The sequence below is a fragment of the Marmota monax genome, unplaced genomic scaffold (genome assembly GCF_021218885.2).
Source record: "Marmota monax isolate L192 unplaced genomic scaffold, Marmota_monax_Labrador192_F-V1.1 WCK01_AAM20220418_F8-fsc00102, whole genome shotgun sequence".
Classification (NCBI taxonomy): domain Eukaryota; kingdom Metazoa; phylum Chordata; class Mammalia; order Rodentia; family Sciuridae; genus Marmota; species Marmota monax.
The window spans coordinates 6,044,950-6,066,715 of NW_026692494.1; the positions used below are offsets into that span (position 1 = coordinate 6,044,950).

The 21,766-nt window shown below is 52.9% G+C and overlaps 2 protein-coding genes across 15 annotated transcripts in view; one reads left to right on the forward strand and one right to left on the reverse strand.

Moving 5' to 3' along the window:
* The window catches only part of LOC124092569 (uncharacterized), an 8,537-nt gene extending 1,058 nt beyond the window's left edge, over positions 1-7,479 (forward strand). Inside the window, exons 2-6 of one of the 6 annotated variants that reach the window (XR_009226781.1) lie at positions 96-333; positions 3,032-3,825; positions 4,582-4,653; positions 4,754-4,806; positions 7,038-7,479. Coding sequence is in view for 2 of the 6 variants with exons in the window: in XM_046444330.2 (XP_046300286.1) it covers positions 96-333; positions 4,582-4,653; positions 4,754-4,806; positions 7,038-7,263 (589 nt within the window). In the remaining 4 variants the exon portion in view is untranslated. Of the gene's footprint in view, positions 1-95; positions 3,826-4,581; positions 4,654-4,753; positions 4,807-5,314; positions 5,420-7,037 lie in introns of all 6 variants that reach the window. The other 5 variants (XR_009226782.1, XR_009226779.1, XR_009226780.1 and 2 more) reach the window with 5 other exon arrangements.
* Dazap1 (DAZ associated protein 1) overlaps positions 7,001-21,766 on the reverse strand; it is a 26,775-nt gene continuing 12,009 nt past the window's right edge. For 2 of the 9 annotated variants that reach the window (XM_046444321.2, XM_046444328.2), the window contains exons 5-12: positions 21,647-21,757; positions 20,234-20,282; positions 16,651-16,733; positions 13,820-13,973; positions 12,506-12,535; positions 12,102-12,242; positions 9,961-10,137; positions 7,001-7,946 (exon numbers count right to left, since the gene is read on the reverse strand). In XM_046444321.2, coding sequence (XP_046300277.1) covers positions 7,771-7,946; positions 9,961-10,137; positions 12,102-12,242; positions 12,506-12,535; positions 13,820-13,973; positions 16,651-16,733; positions 20,234-20,282; positions 21,647-21,757 — 921 coding nt within the window. In that variant the 3' untranslated portion in view covers positions 7,001-7,770. Of the gene's footprint in view, positions 7,947-8,859; positions 8,950-9,960; positions 10,138-12,101; positions 12,243-12,505; positions 12,536-13,819; positions 13,974-16,650; positions 16,734-20,233; positions 20,283-21,646; positions 21,759-21,766 lie in introns of those variants that run through there. The other 7 variants (XM_046444326.2, XM_058579254.1, XM_046444323.2 and 4 more) reach the window with 7 other exon arrangements.

The following is a 21,766-nucleotide window of genomic DNA, read 5'->3' on the forward strand; positions in this document are numbered from 1 at the left end:
GAAGACGCACTACCTGTGGCTGAGGTGTGCAGGTGGAGGGCTCTGGGCAGTAAAATGCCTCCTCGAAACTAACAAAAGCTCCTTCCCACCCCCAGGAACCTTGAAAGTACTCCTGCAGCAGGAACACCACTTACAGGGGCACAAGCTGGCCCCAGGACTCTCTGCTCCCAGCATGGAGCTTTGGGCAGTAAGGATGGCCTCATTGCTCATGATAGGCAAGCAGAGTCACGCCCCAGACCAGCTGACCATGTGATTCCTTCTTGGAAAGTGACCTTCACAAGCCATCCCAAACCAGCCCAGGGACCACGTGCTCACCAGCTGGAGTGCCTCCAGGTCAGTGTGCAGGGTACCTGGGCCACGGAGGGCCTGTAGGGGCCCAATATACTCTGTCAGTCTTCAGTAGTGTGGGTTGGGCGGGGGTGGGGTGGTGCTGCGCCCCTCCCCTGACTCCCGAAAAGGCAAGGCCCTACTGAGGTGGAGGGCACAAGGCGTCCATCCTCTGGAGGAGCGCAATGTTTCTGGGAACGGGCTGGTTTGTTTTTTGTATTCCTGCTAATAAGTATAGTTGCGACTTGTCATATAACCATTACATATGAAGGAAAAAACATGAATTTTCCAATTGACGCAAGTACTTCTAAAGAATAAATCTGTTTGCTCTAAATGCAAGGATTCAGCTGGAACGTAAATTGTACCTGTGCACAATGGTTTGATGCTCTTACTCTTGATTAAAATTAGAAGCCTCTCTTTTCAAGCTAACCACTTGCCATAACTGTGGCACCGCTTTTAGTAAGTCAAGAAAGAATAGCCAAGGTGTAGGCCAATAGCCTGGGACATTTCTATTATTAAAAGCTAACTAAGCAGAAACAGCTCAAAGCAAAACACGAACTTAAAGTAAAAATGTTTGCTTATGCATAAGCCAAGATACATTCTTACGTGGGGGGCCCTGGTTTCAATCCTCAGCACCACATAAGAATGAAATAAAGATAATGTGTCCAACTCCAACTAAAAAATGTTTAAAAAAAATGGGTTATTTCTAACATTTTAGACATTTCATTTAAAAAAATCAGTGCTAGGTGTGGTAGCCTGTAGTCCCAGAAATTTAGGAGGCTTAGGCAGGAATATCACAAGCCCAAGATGAGACCCTGTCTCAAAAGACTGGTGCAGGGCTGGGGATGTGGCTCAAGCGGTAACACACTCGCGTGGCATGCACGGGCAGCACCACATAAAAATATGTTGTGTCCGCCGAAAACTGAAAAACATTAAAAAAAATTCTCTTGAAAAAAAAAAAAAGACTGGTGCAGTGATAAAGCACCCCTGGGTTCAATCCCAGTACCAAAAAACTAAATACTGAAATAATAATTTAAAAAACCCTCCACACATCCCTTTTCTTAGGACAGTTTCCACTTCAGCAAGGCCTTCCTTGCTTGTGGCCAGTGTGCTGGCAGGTGGGACTGTGCTCTGGGTCCCCATGAAGCCCAGTGGGGGGAGTGCAAGAGCATTTTCAAATGTTCAGTCTGTCTAGGAGGCTGCCAACCACAACCCCCTCAGCTGATCACCTGTGGGCTCCAGCTCCCTCCAGGCCATCCTTCCTCAGTACCACCCTCTGGGGCCACCACCTTTCCAGGGACCTGGCCCACTAGAAGCCAGTGGAAACCAGAGGCCACCCAGGGCTGCGTCTTGAAGCCTTATCCACCTCAGGCTGCCAGAGTGAAGCAGTGACCCACACTGCCCTGCTAATAGCAGCAGGAAATGCGGAGGTGTAGCTGGCTGAGGGGCCCTCGCCACCTGGATGGTTCTGGCCTCCTACCCACTGCCCTTTGGAGTCTGCCCAAGTCGTAGGCCTGGCTAACTGGCCACCTGAACTGTTCTGCAGGACACTTTCGAGGAATCAAGGCCACTATATCCTCCTACCTACTTTCTTACCTCCTGCTTGTGTAGGGTAAGGTCTGAGCATCCTTCACTCTCATACCACCCATCAGCCCAGCTTAGAGGCCCCGCCACAGCCCTGCCTGTCCCCCCTCCTCCCCAAGAGTCCTACAATGCATTTTTTTGAGCATGGCTGGGGCCTGAACAGGGATGGCGTGATCCTAGTCTGACCTGGGCCATCAGAGGGGCAGACAATAGCACGATGAGCACCCACCGAGAGCCATCTGAGGACTCTGGGCAAATTTAGGAGATTAGGAGGGTATGAGGTCCTGCTGCTCACGTTCTCCACCTGCAGAGCCACCCCCCAAGTGGAGGGCCCGAGTCTGGCTGGGACAGCTGCCAATCAGCACTCCTACCCTCCTGGGCCCTGAGGTGATGGCCCAGGTGGAGTGAGCAGGGCTACCATCCTCAGGAGCCACTGAAGGAAACCAGGGGCCCACGCTGCCCATACACACCCAGTCCTTTATATCCAACCCGAAGCACATCACAAATCTGCACCAGCTCAGGGCCCTTCTGGGAAGAATCCATGGAAGAGGGAGCCTCCCCAACCCCCTGGCACTTCAAGGATGAGCGGCACTCGCACAGGAGCTGGGTGTGCCTTTATTGCCCAGGCAGGCTACTTGAGGGGGATGAAGCGGGACGAATGGGTGGCCCCAATGCCAGGCCGGCCGTGCTTCACGGGCTTGTAGGTGATGGAGAACTCGCCCAGGTAGTGGCCGATCATCTCGGGCTGTGGAGGTCAAGAGCAGGGGTCAGGGTGTGTGGGCAGACAGCGCATCCGCGCACCCACACCCAGGGCACACCATACACACCTTGATCTCCACCTGGTTGAAGGTCTTGCCGTTGTAGACGCCAACCATGCTGCCCACCATTTCAGGCAGAATTATCATGTCCCGCAGGTGTGTCTTCACCACCTCTGGCTTCTCCATCGGGGGCGCCTCCTTTTTGGCCTTGCGCAGGCGCTTCAGCAGCGAGTGCTGCTTCCGCCGCAGGCCGCGGTTCAGCCGCCGCCGCTGGCGTGCGCTGTACAGCTGCATCAGCTGCTCGCTGCGGGGGACAAGGCGGCGGGTGGGTGGGCTGCACGCCCCTCCTCTGGCCCCTACAGCGCAAGGACAGCAGGGACATACCCAGGCCAGGCCCCGGAGCAGCGGAAGGCGGCGTCGCCGGGAACACGGGGCCATCGGAGCCCTGGGCACGCAGCCACGGCCCACGCCCACCCGGGCCCTCCACATCAAAGGCGTCTCCCGCCGGCTCCTTACTAGGACATGTCCAGCAGCTGGTCGAGGTCCACGCCGCGGTAGGTGAACTTGCGGAAGGTCCGCTTCTTCTTCTGCTCCACTTCCGCCTGCGCGGGCGCGGACGGGGTTGAGTAGGGGCTCGAGACCCACCCCGCGGCCCCACGAACGCGCTCACAGGGCGTCCGGCCCCAGTACGGAAGCCCGCGGGCACACGTTTGTCCCGGGTCACCGGGGCTCAGCCGAGAAATGCGGGCCCGGGGCCTTCCGCGCCCCGAGTGGTCCTCACACACCGGGACCGTCCCGCGCCCCCACCCGCAGCCCCGGAGGCTTGGAGCAGGCCGTCACAGCGCGGGGCAAGACCCCGGCCCCCGCGGGACGGCCGGAGGTCGGATGGAGTTGGATAGGGACCCACAGGGGCCGGGACGAGCAGCACTCACCATCTTGCCGGCTTTGCGGAAAAGACCTCCCCGCCCCGCGCCCGCGAAGTTATCGCGAGGCCTCCTCGGGCCCCGCCCCTTGGCCGTGCGCGCATTTCCGCCTTCCAGCGGCAGAGGCCGCCCCCTGCCGTCCGGAGGGCAGAACACCGGCTTTGGGTATCAAAGGGGCCGCCGCCTTGGGCCGAGTTGCCCTTTCCAAAACGCTGGTCTTGTTTGAACCTCAGGTGCGTGCTCTGTAATCAACGCCATAGAATCCATCTCAAAAGAATGCAGCGCCTACTGTTTGTGAACAGGTGTGATTTAGAGGTTCAGGGCCCGGTGGCAGGAGGCACAGGCATGGATGGACATTGTACCTGTCACCTGAGAGAAGAAGAGATTGGCTCTGGCCTCTCTGAAAGAAACCACTCAGGCTTTAATTAACACGTTCTTGGATGCCTGTTGTCCCCACTACTGGGGAGGTCCAGGCTTGAGGCCCAGGAATTGGAGACTGAAGAAAGGAAGAGGGGATGGAGGGAGAAAGGCACAAAATAAGGGGAGGAGAGAATAGAGATAAGCAGGAACAATGTTTCTGTCTTGCTGGATTTTTTTTTTTTTTTTTTAAACCGGGGGTTAAACCCAGGTGTGCTTAACCATTGAGCCATACCCCTAGCCACTTTTAAAATATTTTATCTAGAGACAGATTCTCGCGGAGTTGCTTAAGGCCTCCTTAAACTGCTGAGGCTGGCTTCGAACTCCCAATCCTCCTGCCTCAGCCCCCCCAAACACCTGGGATTACAGGTGTGTACCACCATCCCTGGCTTTCACTGGAATTGCTATTGTGAATTTTCTGGTACTGGGATTGAACCCAAAGGTGCTCTGACCATTAGCCACATCGCCAGCCCCTTGTATGTATGTGTTATGTTATTTTGGTACTTGGGGTTGAACCCAGGGGTACTTAACCACTGGGTTACATCTCCAGTTCTTTTTACTTTTTGAAACAGGGTCTTGCAAAAATAAGCCTGGCCTTGAATGTGATTCTCCTTCCTCAGCCTGCCGGGTTGCTGAGATTACAGGTATGGCCACCAGACCTGGCTTGTTAATGTGCCTTTGGAGGCTGGGTATGTTCCCAGAAGTATCAGATTTGAACAGGTACTTATACGCCCTTGTTCACAGCAGCACACCACACCACAGCCTGGATGTGGGAAAGACCCAAGCTCCTGTAAGCGGTAAGTGGATGGATGGACACACAGCATGGGATATGCTCACCTAGAGGGTCACTTGGCCAGGAGCAGAAGCGAGGTGACACGCTGCAGCGTGGATGGACCTCGAGAACCTTGTGCTCTGTGAGAACCAGAGACTAAAGGACACAGGGTATGGCTCCAGGACAGGAGAGTTCTGAGATGGGAGGTGGATCCGTGGGTACAGGGCTGGGGAGGTGCTGGGAAGTTGGTGTTCATGAAGAAGGCTTCAGTTTGAGAAGACGAGAAATTCTGGGGTGTGGTGGTGACAGGTGTACAATGACAGGAATGTGGTCAATGCAACAGAACTGTGCCCCCAACATAGTTAAGGTGATGGGCTGGAAGTGTAGCATGAGGCTCTGTCTGATCTCTAGCACCACACACACACACAAAGATGGTAAGTGTTATGTGTGCATTTTACTGATGGGGCAGGTGCGGGGGGTACTGGGGCTTGATCCACGGACACTCTGTGAGACACATCCCCTAAATTTTTTAGACTTTTGAGACAGGGTCTTGCTGAGTTGCCCAGGCTTGTCTTGAACTTGTGATCCTTCTGCATCAGCCTCCCAAGTTGCTGGGATGACAGCACGTATGTGTATGTGTATGTATCTACCTATATACCTCAGTGGTAAGCCCTGAGCATCCATTCAGTCAAAACCATGTGAGAGGAAGCATTAACTGAGGAAAACAAAAGGCCAAGGGAAATGGCAGGTGTGAATCCATCCATGACAATGCCGGAGGCAGGCAGTCGGAACAACCTGGCTATAGCTCAAATGAAAGGCTGGTCTCCCCCAACTGACTCCATGGTGCCTGTTTCCCTGCCTTCACCTGAGCTTGGGGCAAGCTGGACCCTCTGTCCACTTGGTACTGGTTTTTGTGGCCAGCAGCCCAGCAAAGGTCAGGATACAGGTTGGGCTTGACAGAAGGCACTGCCTACAACAGTCAAAGCAAGGAGCCGGGAGTCCAGCAGTCTCCAACTTCAGCCACAGCATCACGTGTGTGGAGGAAGGTGCCCGCTCCAGGCCTGTGGCTGGGTTCTCCGCCTACACAAGCCTCCAGAGCCCTGGCTGGGTGAGCCTGCAGCTCTGCCCATGGGGGCAGGGGATGCAACTACATGGGAGCACAGGGCCTGTCTGGGGACAGCAGAAGCTGCACTGTCAGGTTTTTTTTTTTTTTTTTTTTTTTTTTGTGCCACCGTGGAGCTCTTTTGGCTGGGTAGAAACCTGTTGACTTTTTTTTTTGCAGTTGTAGATGGACAGAATGCCTTTATTTCTATGTGGTGCTGAGGATTGAACCCAATGCCTTAGGCTTGCGTGCGCTTTGCCACTGAGCCATGACCCTGCCTGAAACCTCTTGACTTTCTGCATATCATTTCCTTGCTAAGGGACTTGAATTTTGCAGGAATTCAATGGAAGGCGCTCGCACATGTGATTACAAGGGGTGTAGACGGAGGGCCATTCAGGAGCTGGTCCCCAGGTTCATGTAGGGGCTGGCTCAGTGGGCACCTGCCCTAGAGGGCTCAGGATTACTCCAAGGCAAGCTGAGCTTTCCCTGCCCGCAAAAACCGAGTTGGGGATGAGGGCTTCTGGCAGTCTCAGTCATTTTTGTCGGTACCCAGTGTATTTGGATTTTTTTCCCCACTGATACGGGGGATTGAACACAGGGACACTGTACAACTGAGCCACATCCCCAGCCCTTTGTTTTACTGAGACAAGGCTGGCTCTGAACTTCCGACCCTCCTGCTTCAGTCTCCTGAGTCACTGGGATGACAGGCATGGGCCATCATATCCCAGCTAGCCTTGTTACATAGGCCCCCAAAGGCAATCTCATCCTTAGCCAGAACTAATGGACGTCAATTGCCATGGCCAGAGACAGGATACAACAAAACTCAAGGCAGGGAGATGGCTCCTGACCTAACTACAGCCCCAGGCTCCTGGTGTGAGGCAGGTACCAGGTGCCTCACAACCCACAGCCCAGGGACATCTGTAGTCACATCTGCCAGAACCCACAGGGCCCAAGGCCCACACCAGAATAATAGATCCCTGTGTCAGGCCTCTCTGCCCCCTAAGTCCACAAGGAGGCCGGAAGGTGGGGCCCAGGCCAAGGGCTCATCTGGGCTCCAGATCTTTCCCAGACGGGGAAGGAGGCGCAGGCGATGGAGAAAGAAAGCACACGACCTGGGTTTCTAATCCAAACGCACTTCTCTTTATTCAAACCAGGGTCAAACTGGTCAGTGGGAAACGCCCTAAAGCCATGTGCCAAGGAGGTGGGCTTCTAGCAAGACTGTGCCTGCTGCACAGGGTCCAGGCTGTGGAAGTCAGTGCTGCCACGTGGCCAGCCAAGAGTGACCCACCTCCACAGCGCACTGCAGATGCTACCAGGCAGGCCGGCCGACAAAAGCAAGGAGTAAACAAAAAACAAAACACACTCAGTAGATTTCTTTAGCTCCCAGAGTTTCTGGACCAACAAGTCCCAACCCCCAAGCCAGGATCGAGGGGACCTAAAAACACCCCCCCTCCCACCAGTGCCGACCGAACCCTGTTTTTAAATTAAAAAATAAGCCAGTATACATCGTAGAAAATTTTCTCTTAAAAATCTCACAATTTGTAAATGTATATTTTTTCTTTAACATAAAAGTTTACAATATACGGTAAAACAAAAGGCTCAGGAAAATAATTTCGAAAAAAAATGAAGAAGAAGAAGAAGAAAAAGAAACCTGAAGTTTTTAATTAAAGCTGAAGACATTTTTTTAAACCCTGTTGTTGAACCAGTGACTTTTTTTTTTATTGTGCTGATGGGTCAGAGAAAGAAATATATTTAAAAACTTCAGTCCAGTCACCCACAGCCAGCTCCGAAGCCTCTGCCCTCCCCCCTCCCCCCCAGGTTGTGATTGTCACAGTCCACGAGTCTCCAATCCTGGTCTCGGCCGGGGCGGGTTGTGTGGCGCTGCGGTTAGCGTCGGTAGGGGTGGAATCCTTGCACGTTGTGGTTCTGACCTCGTCCAAAGCCACTGCCACCGGCAGGGGGGCCCCCTGACCCTGGCACTGAGGGGCCCCCGTAGGAAGGGGGCTGCTGGCTGGGGTCGGAGAAGCCCTGTCCAAAGCCGCTCAAGTCCTGCCCATAACCTGCTGGGGGAGAGAGGGTGTCAGCTCAAGATGCACAGCCCAGCCTGCTTGCTCTGCTTCTGAGCAACTCTGCTCCATTTTCTGAGGAAGGGTGATGATGTCTGGGCCTTGGAGCCCACGGGTCCCACAGGGTGGGGGCACCAGTGGGGACTTGACCCAGGTGGGGCCACCCCGGCAGGGACCCAAAACCTGAGAATTTTTATCTTTCAAGACCACATGAGCAGGACCCACACAAGAGAGAAAAGCAGCTTTCAGATCCTTTGTGGGTCTGGTGATCCGCCCCATTTCTACCTTGGCCCCATCCCCACATACCTGGAAGTCAGGGGGCAGGTGTGTGTCTAACTGGTTTGGGACACACCTGGAGACCCAGGACTACTACAATTTGCTTACACAGGATAGGCCTATGGTGCAGAGCATAGCCCTCACCTCCCTCATGGTAACCCTCACCACACCTGTGAGGCTGTCCCCACATCCCACGCCCACACGATCCTCCCTTCAGGGCGGCCAGGAGCTCCAAGCTACAGACTAACTTGGCAGTGTTTAGGCTTCAACAAAAGCCAGACACACCTACGCTACTGGCCTCAGGGGTGTAGGAGGTTCTTCTGGGAAAAGGGATACACACCATCCTCAAGTGGACAGAGATGGGCCCTGCGCCTGCCCACCCCACCACAAACTTTGAAGACCCATCCAGGCCCTCTGGGTTCCCAAACAGGGGTGCACATGGACACAGGTGGGCCCCCTGGCTCTGGGTGCTCCTGGGGCCAGCTGTGGTCAGTTGAGATCCTCAAACTGGCAAGGGGCCCGTCCCAGAGGGCACCTCCAAGTATCCACCCCCGCCCAGGATGGCAAAGGAAGCCATGTCTGCTTCCCAGGTGCAGGCAGGTGGGAGGACCGTGTAGAAAGAGGCGGCACCTACCTAGGCCACATCACTGCTCAGCCTGACCATAAGAGTGTAAACAAAGAATGGGCCCGAAGCCCGACGGGTCTCGAGAATAGGTACCCAGGCCTGGCGAGAGACGAGACCAGGGTGACTAACCCACTGCGGCCAGGCAAGGAGCGAGCGGCAGACACGCACACTTGCACACCCCACGGGCGCTTCGTGCTCCCCCTGCAGCTTTGACACATCAGGGCCTTGTGGTGGGCCAAGAACCAGCGCTGGCGGGGGTGGGGGGGTGAATGCAGCCAGGGCCTGGGCCCTCCAGAGTCATTCAAGATGGGCCAGTGCCTCAGACGGCTCTGGCTCAGTCCAGGCTGAGAGAGCACCTTTTCAGGTGCCCTGGAAGCCAGGGCCTGCCTTCCTCAGGACATGAGCTTAGACACCTTGGGACAGGGAGGCCCACATTCTTGGGATCCAACTGTGCAAATGTCCCTTGAGGAGCCAATGATGAGCAGAGCTCCCTCCACGGGGGTCACGGTACCAAACAAGGCTGGTCTTGGCACTGAGCTCATGCAGGGTGAGAGTGAGAAAAGCACAGACCAAGTCCTGTCTTGACCCAGTGTCCTCCCCTGAAGCCACCCACAGGAGTGACAAGCCGTGGAGTCCACCACAATGCCTCTGTCTAAGCCAGGGCTTGCTATTGACTCAAGCCTGCTCCTGGAATGGGGTCTGGCCTGCAGGGTACCTAAAGACACAGCAGAAACAAATAATCATGGGGCAGAGGGCCTGGATAGCCCTGACTAATGACCTCTAGCGAGGACACAGGAGAGCATCAAGCCCGGACAATGATCACAATATCCACACCATCTTTCTGTGACCCCAGGAGGCACCTCCCCCTGACCCGGTCACAGCCTCTGGTTGCCAAAAGTACAGGCCCTGGCCACCTGCTGTGGGACCACCACCTTTCTTGACAGGTTCCCCCCTAAGTTCCGCTAGGCCCCTGTTGCTGCCACCAGTTTTCCAGCAGCCTCTGCACACTGGCTATCTGCCCTGCTGCTGCTTCCTCCAGAGTGTGCTGGTGGGAAACACATGGAGGGAAGAAGACCGGCACAGGGCTGGGGGGACGCGCAGACCACTCACCATACTGACTGTAGGGGAAGTCTGGCTGGGCTGCTGGGGGTTTGCTCATGTCTGGGGCGGCCTGAGATGGAGGTGGTGGGAAGGCCAGTGGAGCTGCCCCAGGAGTGGCAGGAGGAGGAGGGACCCCAGGAGGGGCAAACTGATCCGGCGGTGGAGGTGGAGGCCCATAGCCGAAACCTGCAGACAGAGGAGAGCAAGGCACAAGACACGGGGTAAGGCCACAGGGTCAGCTGGATGGAGACCCACAGACCAGCCCCACAGGAGCTGCAAGATGGGACTTCCATCTAAAACCTACAGAAGGGACTATGGATCCTTGCTCCTGGGACATGACCCTAAGGAAACAATGACTGTCGAGGTGATAATGGTGTGACCACAGGACAGAGTACTAGGCAGGAATCCAAGCAGCGAGGAATTCCACTGCAGATCTTTCTTTAGAAACAGCTGGACACAGCTTTGGGAAGGTAAGTCATCTGAGCTGTCTCAAAGGTAGGGGCCAATGGCAAGTTTTCAGAACAGAGCAAAGGGGTGGAAATGTGGCTCAGTGGTAGGTATAGTGCCTGCCTCACATGGACAAGGGCCTAGGTCCAACCCTCAGAGCACCAAGAAAAAAAGGGGGAAGGGTACTAGAGAGGACTAGCATCCCACACCCTGATGCTGGGCTTCAGACCACCCAATACTTCCTTTTTTTAATTTCTTGGTACCAGGAGTTGAACGCAGAGGTGTTCAACCACTGAGCCACAGCCCTAGCCTTTTTTTCCTTCTTTTTCTTTTTTTTTCTTTTTGTGGTGCTGAGGATTGAACCCAGGGCCTTGTGCATACAAGGCAAGAACTCTACCAACTGAGCTATATCCCCAGCCCTCCCCAGCCCTTTTTATGTTGAGACAAACCCTCACTAAGTTGTGCAGGGTCTCGCTAATTTGCTGAGACTGGCCTTGAACTTGAGATCTTCCTGCCTGAGCTTCCCAAGCCACTGGGATTACAGGAATGTGCTACCATGCCCAGTTTAGACTACCCAATTCCTGTCATTAAAAATAAGTTACCAACGGCTAAACTGTAACATTGAACTATCCAACCTGGGACCTGGCCACATGTGGCCTCTGATTCCCCACAAGATGTGACTGGTCCAAACTGTAATATATCCCAAGTATGTAACACACCGTATAAAGGACAACACAAAAATCAGATCGTAGAACATTCATGCTGGATGACAGGGTCAGATAAGGTGACGTAATCTGAGAAATAGGTGCTAGAAAATCCAGTTGTCGAGGGGGCCTGAGTGCCCTTCCTTGGAAGGTGCCAAGTCCCCATACCTAGAGAACATGAGCAAAGTGCTCTAACATTCTAGGCATGGTAACTGATTTTACACCTACATCTTTGATTTAAAACGCCAAGTATATGGAAAATCAATTAAGAACTAAAGTTTGGGGCTGGAGATGTGGCTCAAGTGGTAGCGCGCTGGCCTGTCATGCGAGAGGCACTGGGTTCGATCCTCAGCACCACATAAAAATAAATAAATATATTGTGTCCACCTAAAACAAACAAACAAAAAAAAAAATCAAAAAAAAAAAAAAAAAAAAAGAAAAGAAAGAACGAACTAAAGTTTTATACCTCAAATACACCTCACTACTGTTTTTTTGTTTTTTTAAAAAAACAAACAAACAAACAAACAGGTGTATGAACCCAGGGATGCTTTACCACTCAGCCACAGCCCAGCCGTTTTAAAAATTTTTTTGAGGCAGAGTCTGGATAAATTGCTGAGGCGAGCTTTGAACTCACAATCCTCTTGCTTCAGCTTCCTGAGTTGCTGGGATTACAGGAGTGTGTCACTGTGCCCAGCTTCCCTCACTTCTAAATAAAGAAGAATGGAAGAAGTCCAGACACCTCACCTCCTGAGAAATGAAGAATGAGAGCAAGGGTGCAAGGTGCAAGGCTCAGTTTCTGCACGAACCTGAGCTCCGTCAGTGCCAAGAGTGGGTTCAAGGCAATTAGAAGCCACCTGTGCAGTCTCTGTGCTTCACACCCAAACAGGGACAGGGGGCAAGTGTCATGGCCAATGTCCACATGAAGCACAGGCCTAGTCAGCTCCAGCGCCAGCTCTGATGGGAGAGGAGCCCTCCCGAGGGGGCCCAGCCAAAACTTACTGAACTGTGGTGGGGCACCATAGCCTTGTGGGAAGCCCTGAGGAGGGGGGAAGCCGCCAGGAGGGGTGGACACGATGTAGGAGGTGAACGGAGGGGGCGGTGGGGGGGCTCCTCTTCCCGCAGGAGGTGGTCCGTAGCCACCTGGAACACACAACGCAGGGTGAAGGGCAAAGAGTGTCAGACACAAACCCCTGGCCACAGCCCAGACCCAGGCCTGCCAGGGCCTGTATCGGGCCCCTCCCCTTCTTCCTCACCAGGAGAGGAAGTAAAAGAAATGATCTCAAGGGCCAGAGAGACACTGACAGCGGCTTTACCGGCCATAGACAAGACCAGACGTGAGCTCTGAGAGTCGGCCTAGGATTTCGGATTCTGCTCTTTCCCTTTCTCTAAAAACAAGGACTCACCAATTGCCTGTCCTGCTGGCACCCACATTCCTAGATGAGAAAACAGAAGAGAAGGGTTGGTGCCGAGTCCTCCCAGTATTTTGATGCCAAGTAAGCGCCACCAACTGGGGCTCACCCCCGGCCCCACCTGAGGCTCAGAGCCCAGGGACATGGGTGGCACCAGGTGAAGCCTTCCTCCTGGGTCTTCAACACAGCCCCCTGATCAGTATGCCTCCCAAGTGCCTCTCCACTGGCACCCTACCACCTGGTGGTAGTCTCCTGACTGGGTACATGCCTCCATGGCCTCTGAGCCTTGAGGAACACAGGGACAGTCCCCATGGCAGTCTGCATGCCTGGGCATAAAAAAAAAAATGGTTTCCCTGGGGCTCACTGGTAGAGCACACCCAAGGCCTGGGTTCCATCCCCAGTACCACACATGTGTCTCTCTCTCTCCCTCTCTCTCTCCCTCACTCACACTCACACACACACACACACACACACACGAAAAGAGAAAAGAAAGAAAGAAAAAGAAAGGTGTGCCTATTCCATCTCATTTCCAACAGGGAGAATTCTCAAAGAAACCCTCAGGCTCAAGGTGTGGAGGAGACCACAGAGAATCCTGATACCATGGCTCAGAGAACAAAGTCCCCCAGGCAGGCATGTGTAAGCTCACTTGCTCAACACCTCCTGTAAACTATCGGCAGCACCAGCTACTGGTGGGGGCCTGAAGTGGAGGGTACACAGCTTGGCGGAGGTGAGAGCAAATGCACAGACCCAAGTCTGGCAGGTTTTCATGGTGCCCCTGGAAGTGCTGCCCAACTGCCATATTGCAGGCAGTAGAGAACTCTTCACACCAAGTAGGCCACTTCTGACCCTCTGACTGCCCACTCAGATCCACCACAGCCCTTCCTACACCCTTGCACATGGGCAACAAGACAAGGAATCTCAAAACAGATACTCTAAGGAAGGAAGACCCACTTGCCCAAACTGCAAGCAGCACCTAAGCCACACTCAACCACACCACCGAGGGTTAGGAAGATGGCAGAGCCTTTTGTGCCCTCTGGACGGTGACTATACCTATGCCTGCACCTCGGCAGGGCTTCTGAAACAGCTGCTCAGAACGTGGCACTGACACAGTGGGGCAGGGGGAGCTCTCCCACTTTGGCAAGGCCTGCCAGTGCCCAGAGAGCAATGCTGCTCTCGTCCCATAGCTCTGCCCATCAGGTAGTTGCCTGAAGCCAAGGCCCAGGGGACCCATAGCCTCCAAGCAACATAACAGTAGCCAGTTGATCCTTGAGCCCAGGTCTGGTCCCTCCAGGGCCCTCAGAGCCTTACCTTGTGGGCCGTATCCTTGTTGCCACGTGGGCGGGGGCTGGCCTGCCCAGCCGTTCGCGGCATTGGGCACGACACGGCTCCCCCACTGGCTGGCACCTGGCTGTCCGGGCGCTTGGCTTTTGCTGTCCCGAGGCTCGGCCCGTTTAACTTCCACCTAAACAAACCAAGCTGTGGTTTAGGGAGAAGCTACAGCCCAGCGCCCCTTCCCTTCAGACACACCCTCAGTAACTTACAACTACACTTAGCATCTTACGACTTAAGACTAAGTACTTAACTATAAACCTTATTTAGGCCAGTACTTTTTTTCTTAATTTTTTTTTCCTTTTTAATTTTTTTTTTTGTTGTTTAAAAAAATGTTTCTCAGGTACAACAGATACAACTGTAAAGACAGCCTGTGCCCCACCCGCTATGAACAGCAGAAGGAGCCAGGAACCCTCAGGAGATCTGTGTACGCAGAGGTATCTCACTCCAGCTAAGACAGTAGCGCCTCCCGACAGGACAATAAGGGACCAGCACATGCCCAGCCCTGTCACGGGCCCAACTGGCCACGAGGGCCTCTTAGAGCCCACCCCATTGCAACTTTAGCGCATACCTGAGAAACACAATTGGTTTTGACTTAAATTTTTATTTAAAATGTCTAATGGAAGATAAAGACTTACCTTCCCCAGGCTAATGCTTAAAGAATCTCAATTAACTCAAAGGAATGTCAGAGGGAATGGATGTGATAAGAGAATCTTACATTAATCTAACAAAAAAAGTAAACAAACATGCAATAAAATGGACATTTGAATCAGTAAGCAATCTTCATACTGTGTTAGGCAGCAACCCAGACCTCTCCCCAGAACTGGCTGGAGCCACAGCCTCTGAAACAAGGACAAGGGGCTAGAACAGCGTGAGCTAACTGTGCGTGACCTAGTTTTTCTGAGCACAGGGGCTGACCTGCTTCATGCATCTTTTAAAATATGGGCAGACCGACAATAGCAAAAACACCTCCCCCCCTGGATTCCAGGGCTGCCTCAGCTCTCAGGATCCCAAATCTTTCTTATTTTTATGATAAATTTTAATAATAATGAAGAAACAATGAGTCCACCTTGAGGGTTTCAGTCTGGAGGGATAAGCATTATGCCTTCAGAATTCCTTCAGAGATAACAAACAGGAAGAGGCACAAAGTCCCCCCACCTGCCCACCGCCCCAAGGACGCTCTGTGTGATGGGAACAGATCCTGTTAGCTCAAGGCAAGGCGATGACAGGGCCACCCGGCCGCTTCAAAAGACTCACGTTAATGAGTCTTCACACGCGCTCCTTATGGGAATTTGATTCCTGCTACAGAGCAAAGCAGTCCTTGTCATTCAAAAAACTCCTTTACCCTTTCCTATCAGAACAAGGGATGCTGTCACCTGGCACTTGGGCTTTAATTACCTTGTGCATCCCAAACCCTTTACAAATGGAAAGCCCCACCAAGGGTTCAATGGTGACCAGTGAAGGTCAGAGACGGCAACCTGGACTCCTGTGCATCCATCTAGCTTGTAAAATGAGTACCACCAAGGTCACCGCAGCCAAGTCATACAGGGCTGGGGGGAACCCAGGGGAGGTGCCTGAGGACAGAACAGGGACATGTACTGAGCTGCCCTTCCTGCCCTACATATCAAGGCCATACTTTCTCCAAATTCTCAATGTCACAGGACCTTAAAACATTGCACGCAGAATCCTTTAAAACTTTTCACAGCAGTCATGCCCCTTGCAATCTGCATGGCAATTTTAAGCTGCAAGAAATGTCAGAACAAGGTTTGTCTCCTTCTTTAGTTAGGTCCAAATGGAATCCATGAAGTCTGCAACCAAAGCTAAGCCACTGGGAACACAAAAACAACCACTCACTCCTCTGCTGCTAACCAAGGCTCTGGAAGGGAGACTTCAGAGCAGGCAGGGCAGAAACCCCCAGAGGTGACTGTGGTCTCACCTGGGGACAGAACCTGAGAGAGTAGGAGTTATGCAGCATGAAAGGCCACATCAGAACCACAGGCCAGGAGGCCTGGCATCACAAGGAGTAGGCGTTCCAAGCACCAAGACGATCCTGTAAAGATGCAGGCCCCTGAGCCTTTGTGAACCCTGAAAAGCCCACTCCATGTCACAGGAGTCCTCCTACCAGGTATTCTCAGAAAGCGCTAAAGGTCCTGGTTAACCACGGTGAGAGGCCACTCTGACACCACCCAATGAGGACTGGCTGTGCAATAGAATGCTGGGGGCCCTGTGTCCTGTCCCTGCTCGGCTGTGGCAGCAACACAGTATGAAGATGAAACAACCAGAGGTCACTTGACTGCACGGTGGTTAAATAAGTACTATCGAGAGCATGTGGCTGGTCCCGGAGTTTCACAGTAAGTGACCCAATTTAAAAAACCAATCCTTCATGATGTTTTCGTGTTTCTTTCAGTTTTAAGTGGAACCTCGGATCTCAGAGGCCCTTGCTCATCACATTACAGGTCAGCATTACACAAAGGGGGCTGGGGCAGACATCTGAAGGAGTGGTCGCTGAAACCAAGCCTGAGGCAACACTGCGATCTCACTGGAGGCCAGCCCAAACACATCAGGGCGCTCCCATCCCCAGTACCACCCAGGCCGCCCAGGGAAGGGGCTCCAGGAGCGAAGCCAGATGGCCACCCTGCTCAGGAAGCATGAGGCTCCATGGTAGAACCAGGTCCAACTTCACAGTCAGCAATCCCAGATGAACTTGTCCGATCCTCTTTTCTACTAAGGAATTTTCCTTTCCAGTGAAATCCCTCAGTTGCCTAAGACTTGGTTTGGTCTTAAGGTAAAATAAAACTACAACTACACACTTTTTTGCCCATGATGTCGTGAAAATGCATGTTGACAGCCTGGTCCACTGATTGTTCGTCCTCGAAAGTAATAAATCCAAAACCTAGCCAACGACGAAGAGTGAATCAAGGTAGCAGGGTGTTGTGACACAAAACAGGATGATGAACAGTATTAGGGAGGGACCAAGGGATCGGCCCAGGGTTTCAGCTAAGCCCCGTGTAGAGAAGCTACAGCCAAGGGCCATGGCTCCCAAGGGAGCCATCGACCCAACAGAGTGGACAGACAGCGACATCTGCACTCTGCACCAGCTGACTGAGGTCTCCACCCGACACTGGGCGGGCTGAGTAGACGCGGGCTCTGTGTCAGGCACACTCTGGGGAGGAGAGGCACATCTCAGAGAGCCTCAGCCAGTGAGGCAAACAGACCCCTGTCGTCCAAGGCCTGGGCCACTGTCCTGGCTCTCGTCCATGAAGACGACTGTGAGCTGCCCCTGCGAGAGGGGAGACCTCACCAGGAACCCACCTCAGTCAGGGGTGTGCGCATGGGTGCATTTCTGCTTTTCTGAAACCCAGGATTCTCCCCCTTGGCTTGCAATTTGCTTTGCAGCTAGTGCTGACAGCAGCCATATATCGTTCTAAAGCGTTAAACAAAGTACAGAATCTACCACAGTGAGTGCCTCACTAAGCTTATCCAACACTGTTGGGTAAGCCCAAGGAGTCCTACCAGAGGTAACATATGTATGTTTATATGCATATATGTATACAGGTAAATAAATAGGTAATACACAAAGATACAGGCCACAACGGGTTCCAGCAGGTCAAATTCTGCTGTCAGCAGCAAGAGCAAGAGGCACCATGTAATCAAAAAAGAAAATTTTAAAGGAAAAAAAAAAAAACAAAAAAAACAATTTAGCATTTCCCAAACACAAGAAAGTGGCAGTATAAACGAAGTTTGGTTGGTCTGGGGTGAGCACAGCCACCCAGCTAATAGAGTGTGTCTCCTCTTCTATGGGTAGGAGTGACCAGAGTCTCCTGTCTGGTCTGAGTAGAATGAGACCGCAGAGCACATTGGCCTCCAAGGCGGCCTGATGAACACTACTACCTCCCGATGGCCTAGTACTTGGGCACTGAGAAGTGAGCAGCAAACTGCTACCCAAAGACCTCAGAAGAACAAAGATGGACAAGGGAAAGCCAAGAACCAGGTTGATAGGGGCTGTCATCTATGCCAGGGTCACAGGGCTGCTACAGAGCATCGAATGGCAGAGGGACAGCGTGATACAGGCAGCACTGTGCACCAGGAGAGAGGCACGAGCTGGTGGAGAAGGGACACAGGGTTTGAGCAGGCAAGGGGCCCTGGTAAGGAGCAACTGTGGACAGGGCTTCTCAAGCTTATGGACTGTGGTGCTGGAGCACTAGGTAGAGAAGTTCTAAGCAAAAACTGTGGGTAGGAAGAGGAGGGAAATGGGGAAGAAACGGCAGCTCAGGAATTGGAGGTGAAAAAGACCACAGCAAAGGAACCAGGTTCGGGAGTCTTCTGATTTGCCCTATGTGTGCACACGTGCATCTGAGCATGACTATGCACACCCGCACGCACCTGCAGGGATCAGGACACAACAGGAGAGGAGAGGAGAGAAAGTGAAACCATGAGGGCAAAGCACACAGAAGGGAGCACAGGTTGGAAAGGAAAAAAACCCAAGAACAAAGGGAGTGTGAGGTGAGCGGATGCAGCAGGCTGGAGCGAGTGTGAGGCCAGAAGTCAGGAACACGGGGAGGGCCAAGTGGGGACCATTGCGCAGCAGCAGGAATTTTCACACCAGGAGATGGTGTGTTGGGAACACAGGGACGGTCTCGCATACCGGGACATACATGTCCACTATTTTAAGTAAACCGAGACAAGGAACAGGGAGAAGGGAGACTGGAAGGGAGGCAGACTAGTTCTTAAAAAGATTCAGCAAAGCCAAGAAGACAGGGACTTGCTGTCTGGGAGGACCTGCTAACCTGCCCTCTGATAATCTGGCAACCCAGGGACAATTCCCAAGCCTGATGGCTGAGTGAAGCAGGAAACATGGGTCCCATGCCTGCCAGAAGCTTCCTCAATGTCAGCCCCTGTTGCCTCCCACCAGCTGGGCTCAGCGACCCTAGCTACTTCCAATCCTGATCGGACAAGCACAGTCAGAGCAGGCGGACAGCTCTGCACAGCTGCATTGGGACCAGGAGCACCCAAGAGCAGCCCTCAGATTCCCAAGCACTGGAGGTTCACAAGATCAGAGGCAATATTTGGAATACAACATAGGTGAAGAACGACACATTAGAAAGTTGACATTTTCTCAAACATCAGGAGTGTCTGAAGCCACAGGGCTGGCTCGGTCCGTGTACAGTACAAGAGGCGGTGGGCCGTGGGTAGGGAGCCCAGAGCAGGCTTTCTAGGAACGATCTGTCTGTCAAGAGGCGGCAGCGGGACAGAAACACACTGAAACTTCGTTTACACCCCACTGGAGCAAAGCCGCTCCCTCCTCTGACTGCGGGACGGGCCTGTACCTGTGTGATATAATTTAGCACCTGGAGAAGAGAAATCTAAAGAGATATCGTTAATCACAAACAATTCACAGAGAGAAAAGGAAAACAGCTTACTTAACATTACTGTACTTTACTACGAAACACTTAAGTACATCGCTAAGCACATATGTCTACGTTAAATTAAGACTTAACAGCTTAATCACCAAGTGAGCAACACGTTCCTTAACCATGGATAAGAGGAGGATGGAGGTTCAAATGGCAAACTATTCTCCAGCATGGCGGGCACATGCTGCGGGCTAGAGCCGCTTGGCTCTAAGGGGTTGCCTCCGCCTGACCTCAGGCAGATGGTGCGTGAGGGGACGTGTGACATGGAGCCACTGCGCAGACCTTGAACTGGCAGGTCTGCTCACGTGGCTAGTCCAAAAGCAGCTGATGAACCAAAAACATGGGCAGCAACAAATAGCAGCAGCCACAAAAAAAAAAAAAAAAAAAAAAGGGGGGGGGGGGGATGAAAGTGGGCACCCTCACCCACTCAGACCAGCGCAGACACACAGGTGTGGGAAGCTTGGGGAAGGATGCAGGAGGGCATGAGGCAGCGCCTCACCCCTCCTCCCACCTGCCCCTCTGGCTGAAGGGATAAAAACGAGGGGGTGGGAGAAAAGCATGGGATGGACAGAGGGAAGCCCGGATTCCAAGCTGAGCTGGGTGGGTACAGCTGGCACATGAGTGGGACTGGCCACACTGGTGAGGATGGGATGACACAGGTGTGAGACAGAAGCTCAGTCTGCAGAACCACACTCCTCCAGGAGACATTTAAAACAGAAACCACATCAAAATTCATGTCAGGTCATAAAAACTTCACAAGAACGAGCCAAAAACAATGTGTGATGTCTGACCTTGGGAAGCACAGACAGGCTGAATGGAGCTGCGCAGGGGAGAGCCTACATTTTAGCGGTTAGGTCTCCAATTTGTCCTTACTGAGCAATGTTCCCTACGACCACCACCTAGCCTGTGTCTAAGGGGGTGAGATAGTTTGCCATCTGAGGGGGAAGGGGCACAGGTCAGGACAAACTAGATTAGCCGTTACCTCGAGGCCTCTGCTTTTCTGCATCATAGATCATAACCACCTCGGTGACCTGGAGAGGAAGAGAGCAAAGTGAGGTGCAGGTACTATTTCTCTTTCTAGTAAGAGCCCCAAGCTTCAACTTTTGTGAACACCACGCTTGAGCTTGGGAAATTTTAGGGCCAAGGTAAGCTTTATAGGGTCTAGTGTATGAGAGCCCAACGTTGATGGGGTGGACAGAACAAACTGCTTTGGCCCCAAGGCTCCTGGGTAGGCACAGGGACACCAGCCACCAGGCTCAGCCCACTGCCTAACAAAATATTTGCAGAGAAAGGTGAGGCGACCATGATCCCAACTGCATGTCCTAGCAGGGGATGTGACCTAGGAGAGTCCACAGGTACCCTTCCACTAATATTTGAGGGAAGTGAGGCTTAGTCAGGTGAAGTAAGCTTGGACCTCATCACTGCAGGCAGCTGTGGGCTCTAGGATTCAGGCAGCAGCACCCAGTCGGCCAAGGCTCTGTACTCTGCCCCTGCCCAGTACTCCTTCCTCCCTGGCCCAGCCTGCAGCACCCTTAGGAATACCTGATAAAAAGACTGCAACCAGAGCTCACAGGCAGTCAACAGCTGATCCGCCGGCCAAGCCCATATACCTCGCTCCAAACAGAGCTGTGTCCCACCGCAGGCCCTCCCCAGTGTCAAGTCCCAGGGCTGACTGAACATCTCATAGGCTGCTCCACCAGGGCACTGAGTTCCCTGCAGGACTCCTCAAAATCTAAATTTCCAAAGGAATTCTCAAGGATTTCAGTCTTTCCCAGAAAAACCACTTAGGGGTAGCTTTGCCATCAGAGAAAACATCAAGGAGGAAATGGGTTAAAACATCTGTGATGCCAGAGAGGCCTGGAGGATAAGTGAACTTGCTTCCAGACTGCTGGGCTGTTTTGCCGATGCAGGACCCAGGAAAGCACCTCACCAGACCAGCCCACTGTACCTGAAGGCTGCTTCCTCACGGGCACCTGGTCTTGGGCCTTGGGGAGGGGAAGATGCTAACCTCAGTGTGGACCTGGTCTAGGGCCACCCCTCCAGCAACCAAGGGGCAGGATGACTTCTTGGGCACAGCTGGCTCCACAGCCAAGCCAAACACCATCCTCTTCACTACCATTATCTGATGATTCAAACCATGATGGTCACAAGACAATCAGAAGGGCAATCGTGAAGTCCATCTAATTTAGCACTTGCTGGAAAAGTCATAGGAACATTCTGCTGGATCTCAAATGATCATAAAGAGAAAGGCTGGGTCTTGTTTTCTTTTTTTGGGGGGGGGTGGGGTGGGGGTCGGGGACATGGGAATGTGCAGCAGATCCTCCAACTTTAAGGAGGCCAAGGATGGGAAGCACCTGCTGGGACCAGCCAGCACACTGAGGCACAAGGAACTTACCACTCCAAATTTCTTGAAGTATTCCCTGAGCTCTGTCTCACCACAGTTGTGAGGAATTCCACCAACGAAGATCTTGTTTGATTTACTGTTATCGCTCCGGGGTCCTTTCTGCTGTGTTGA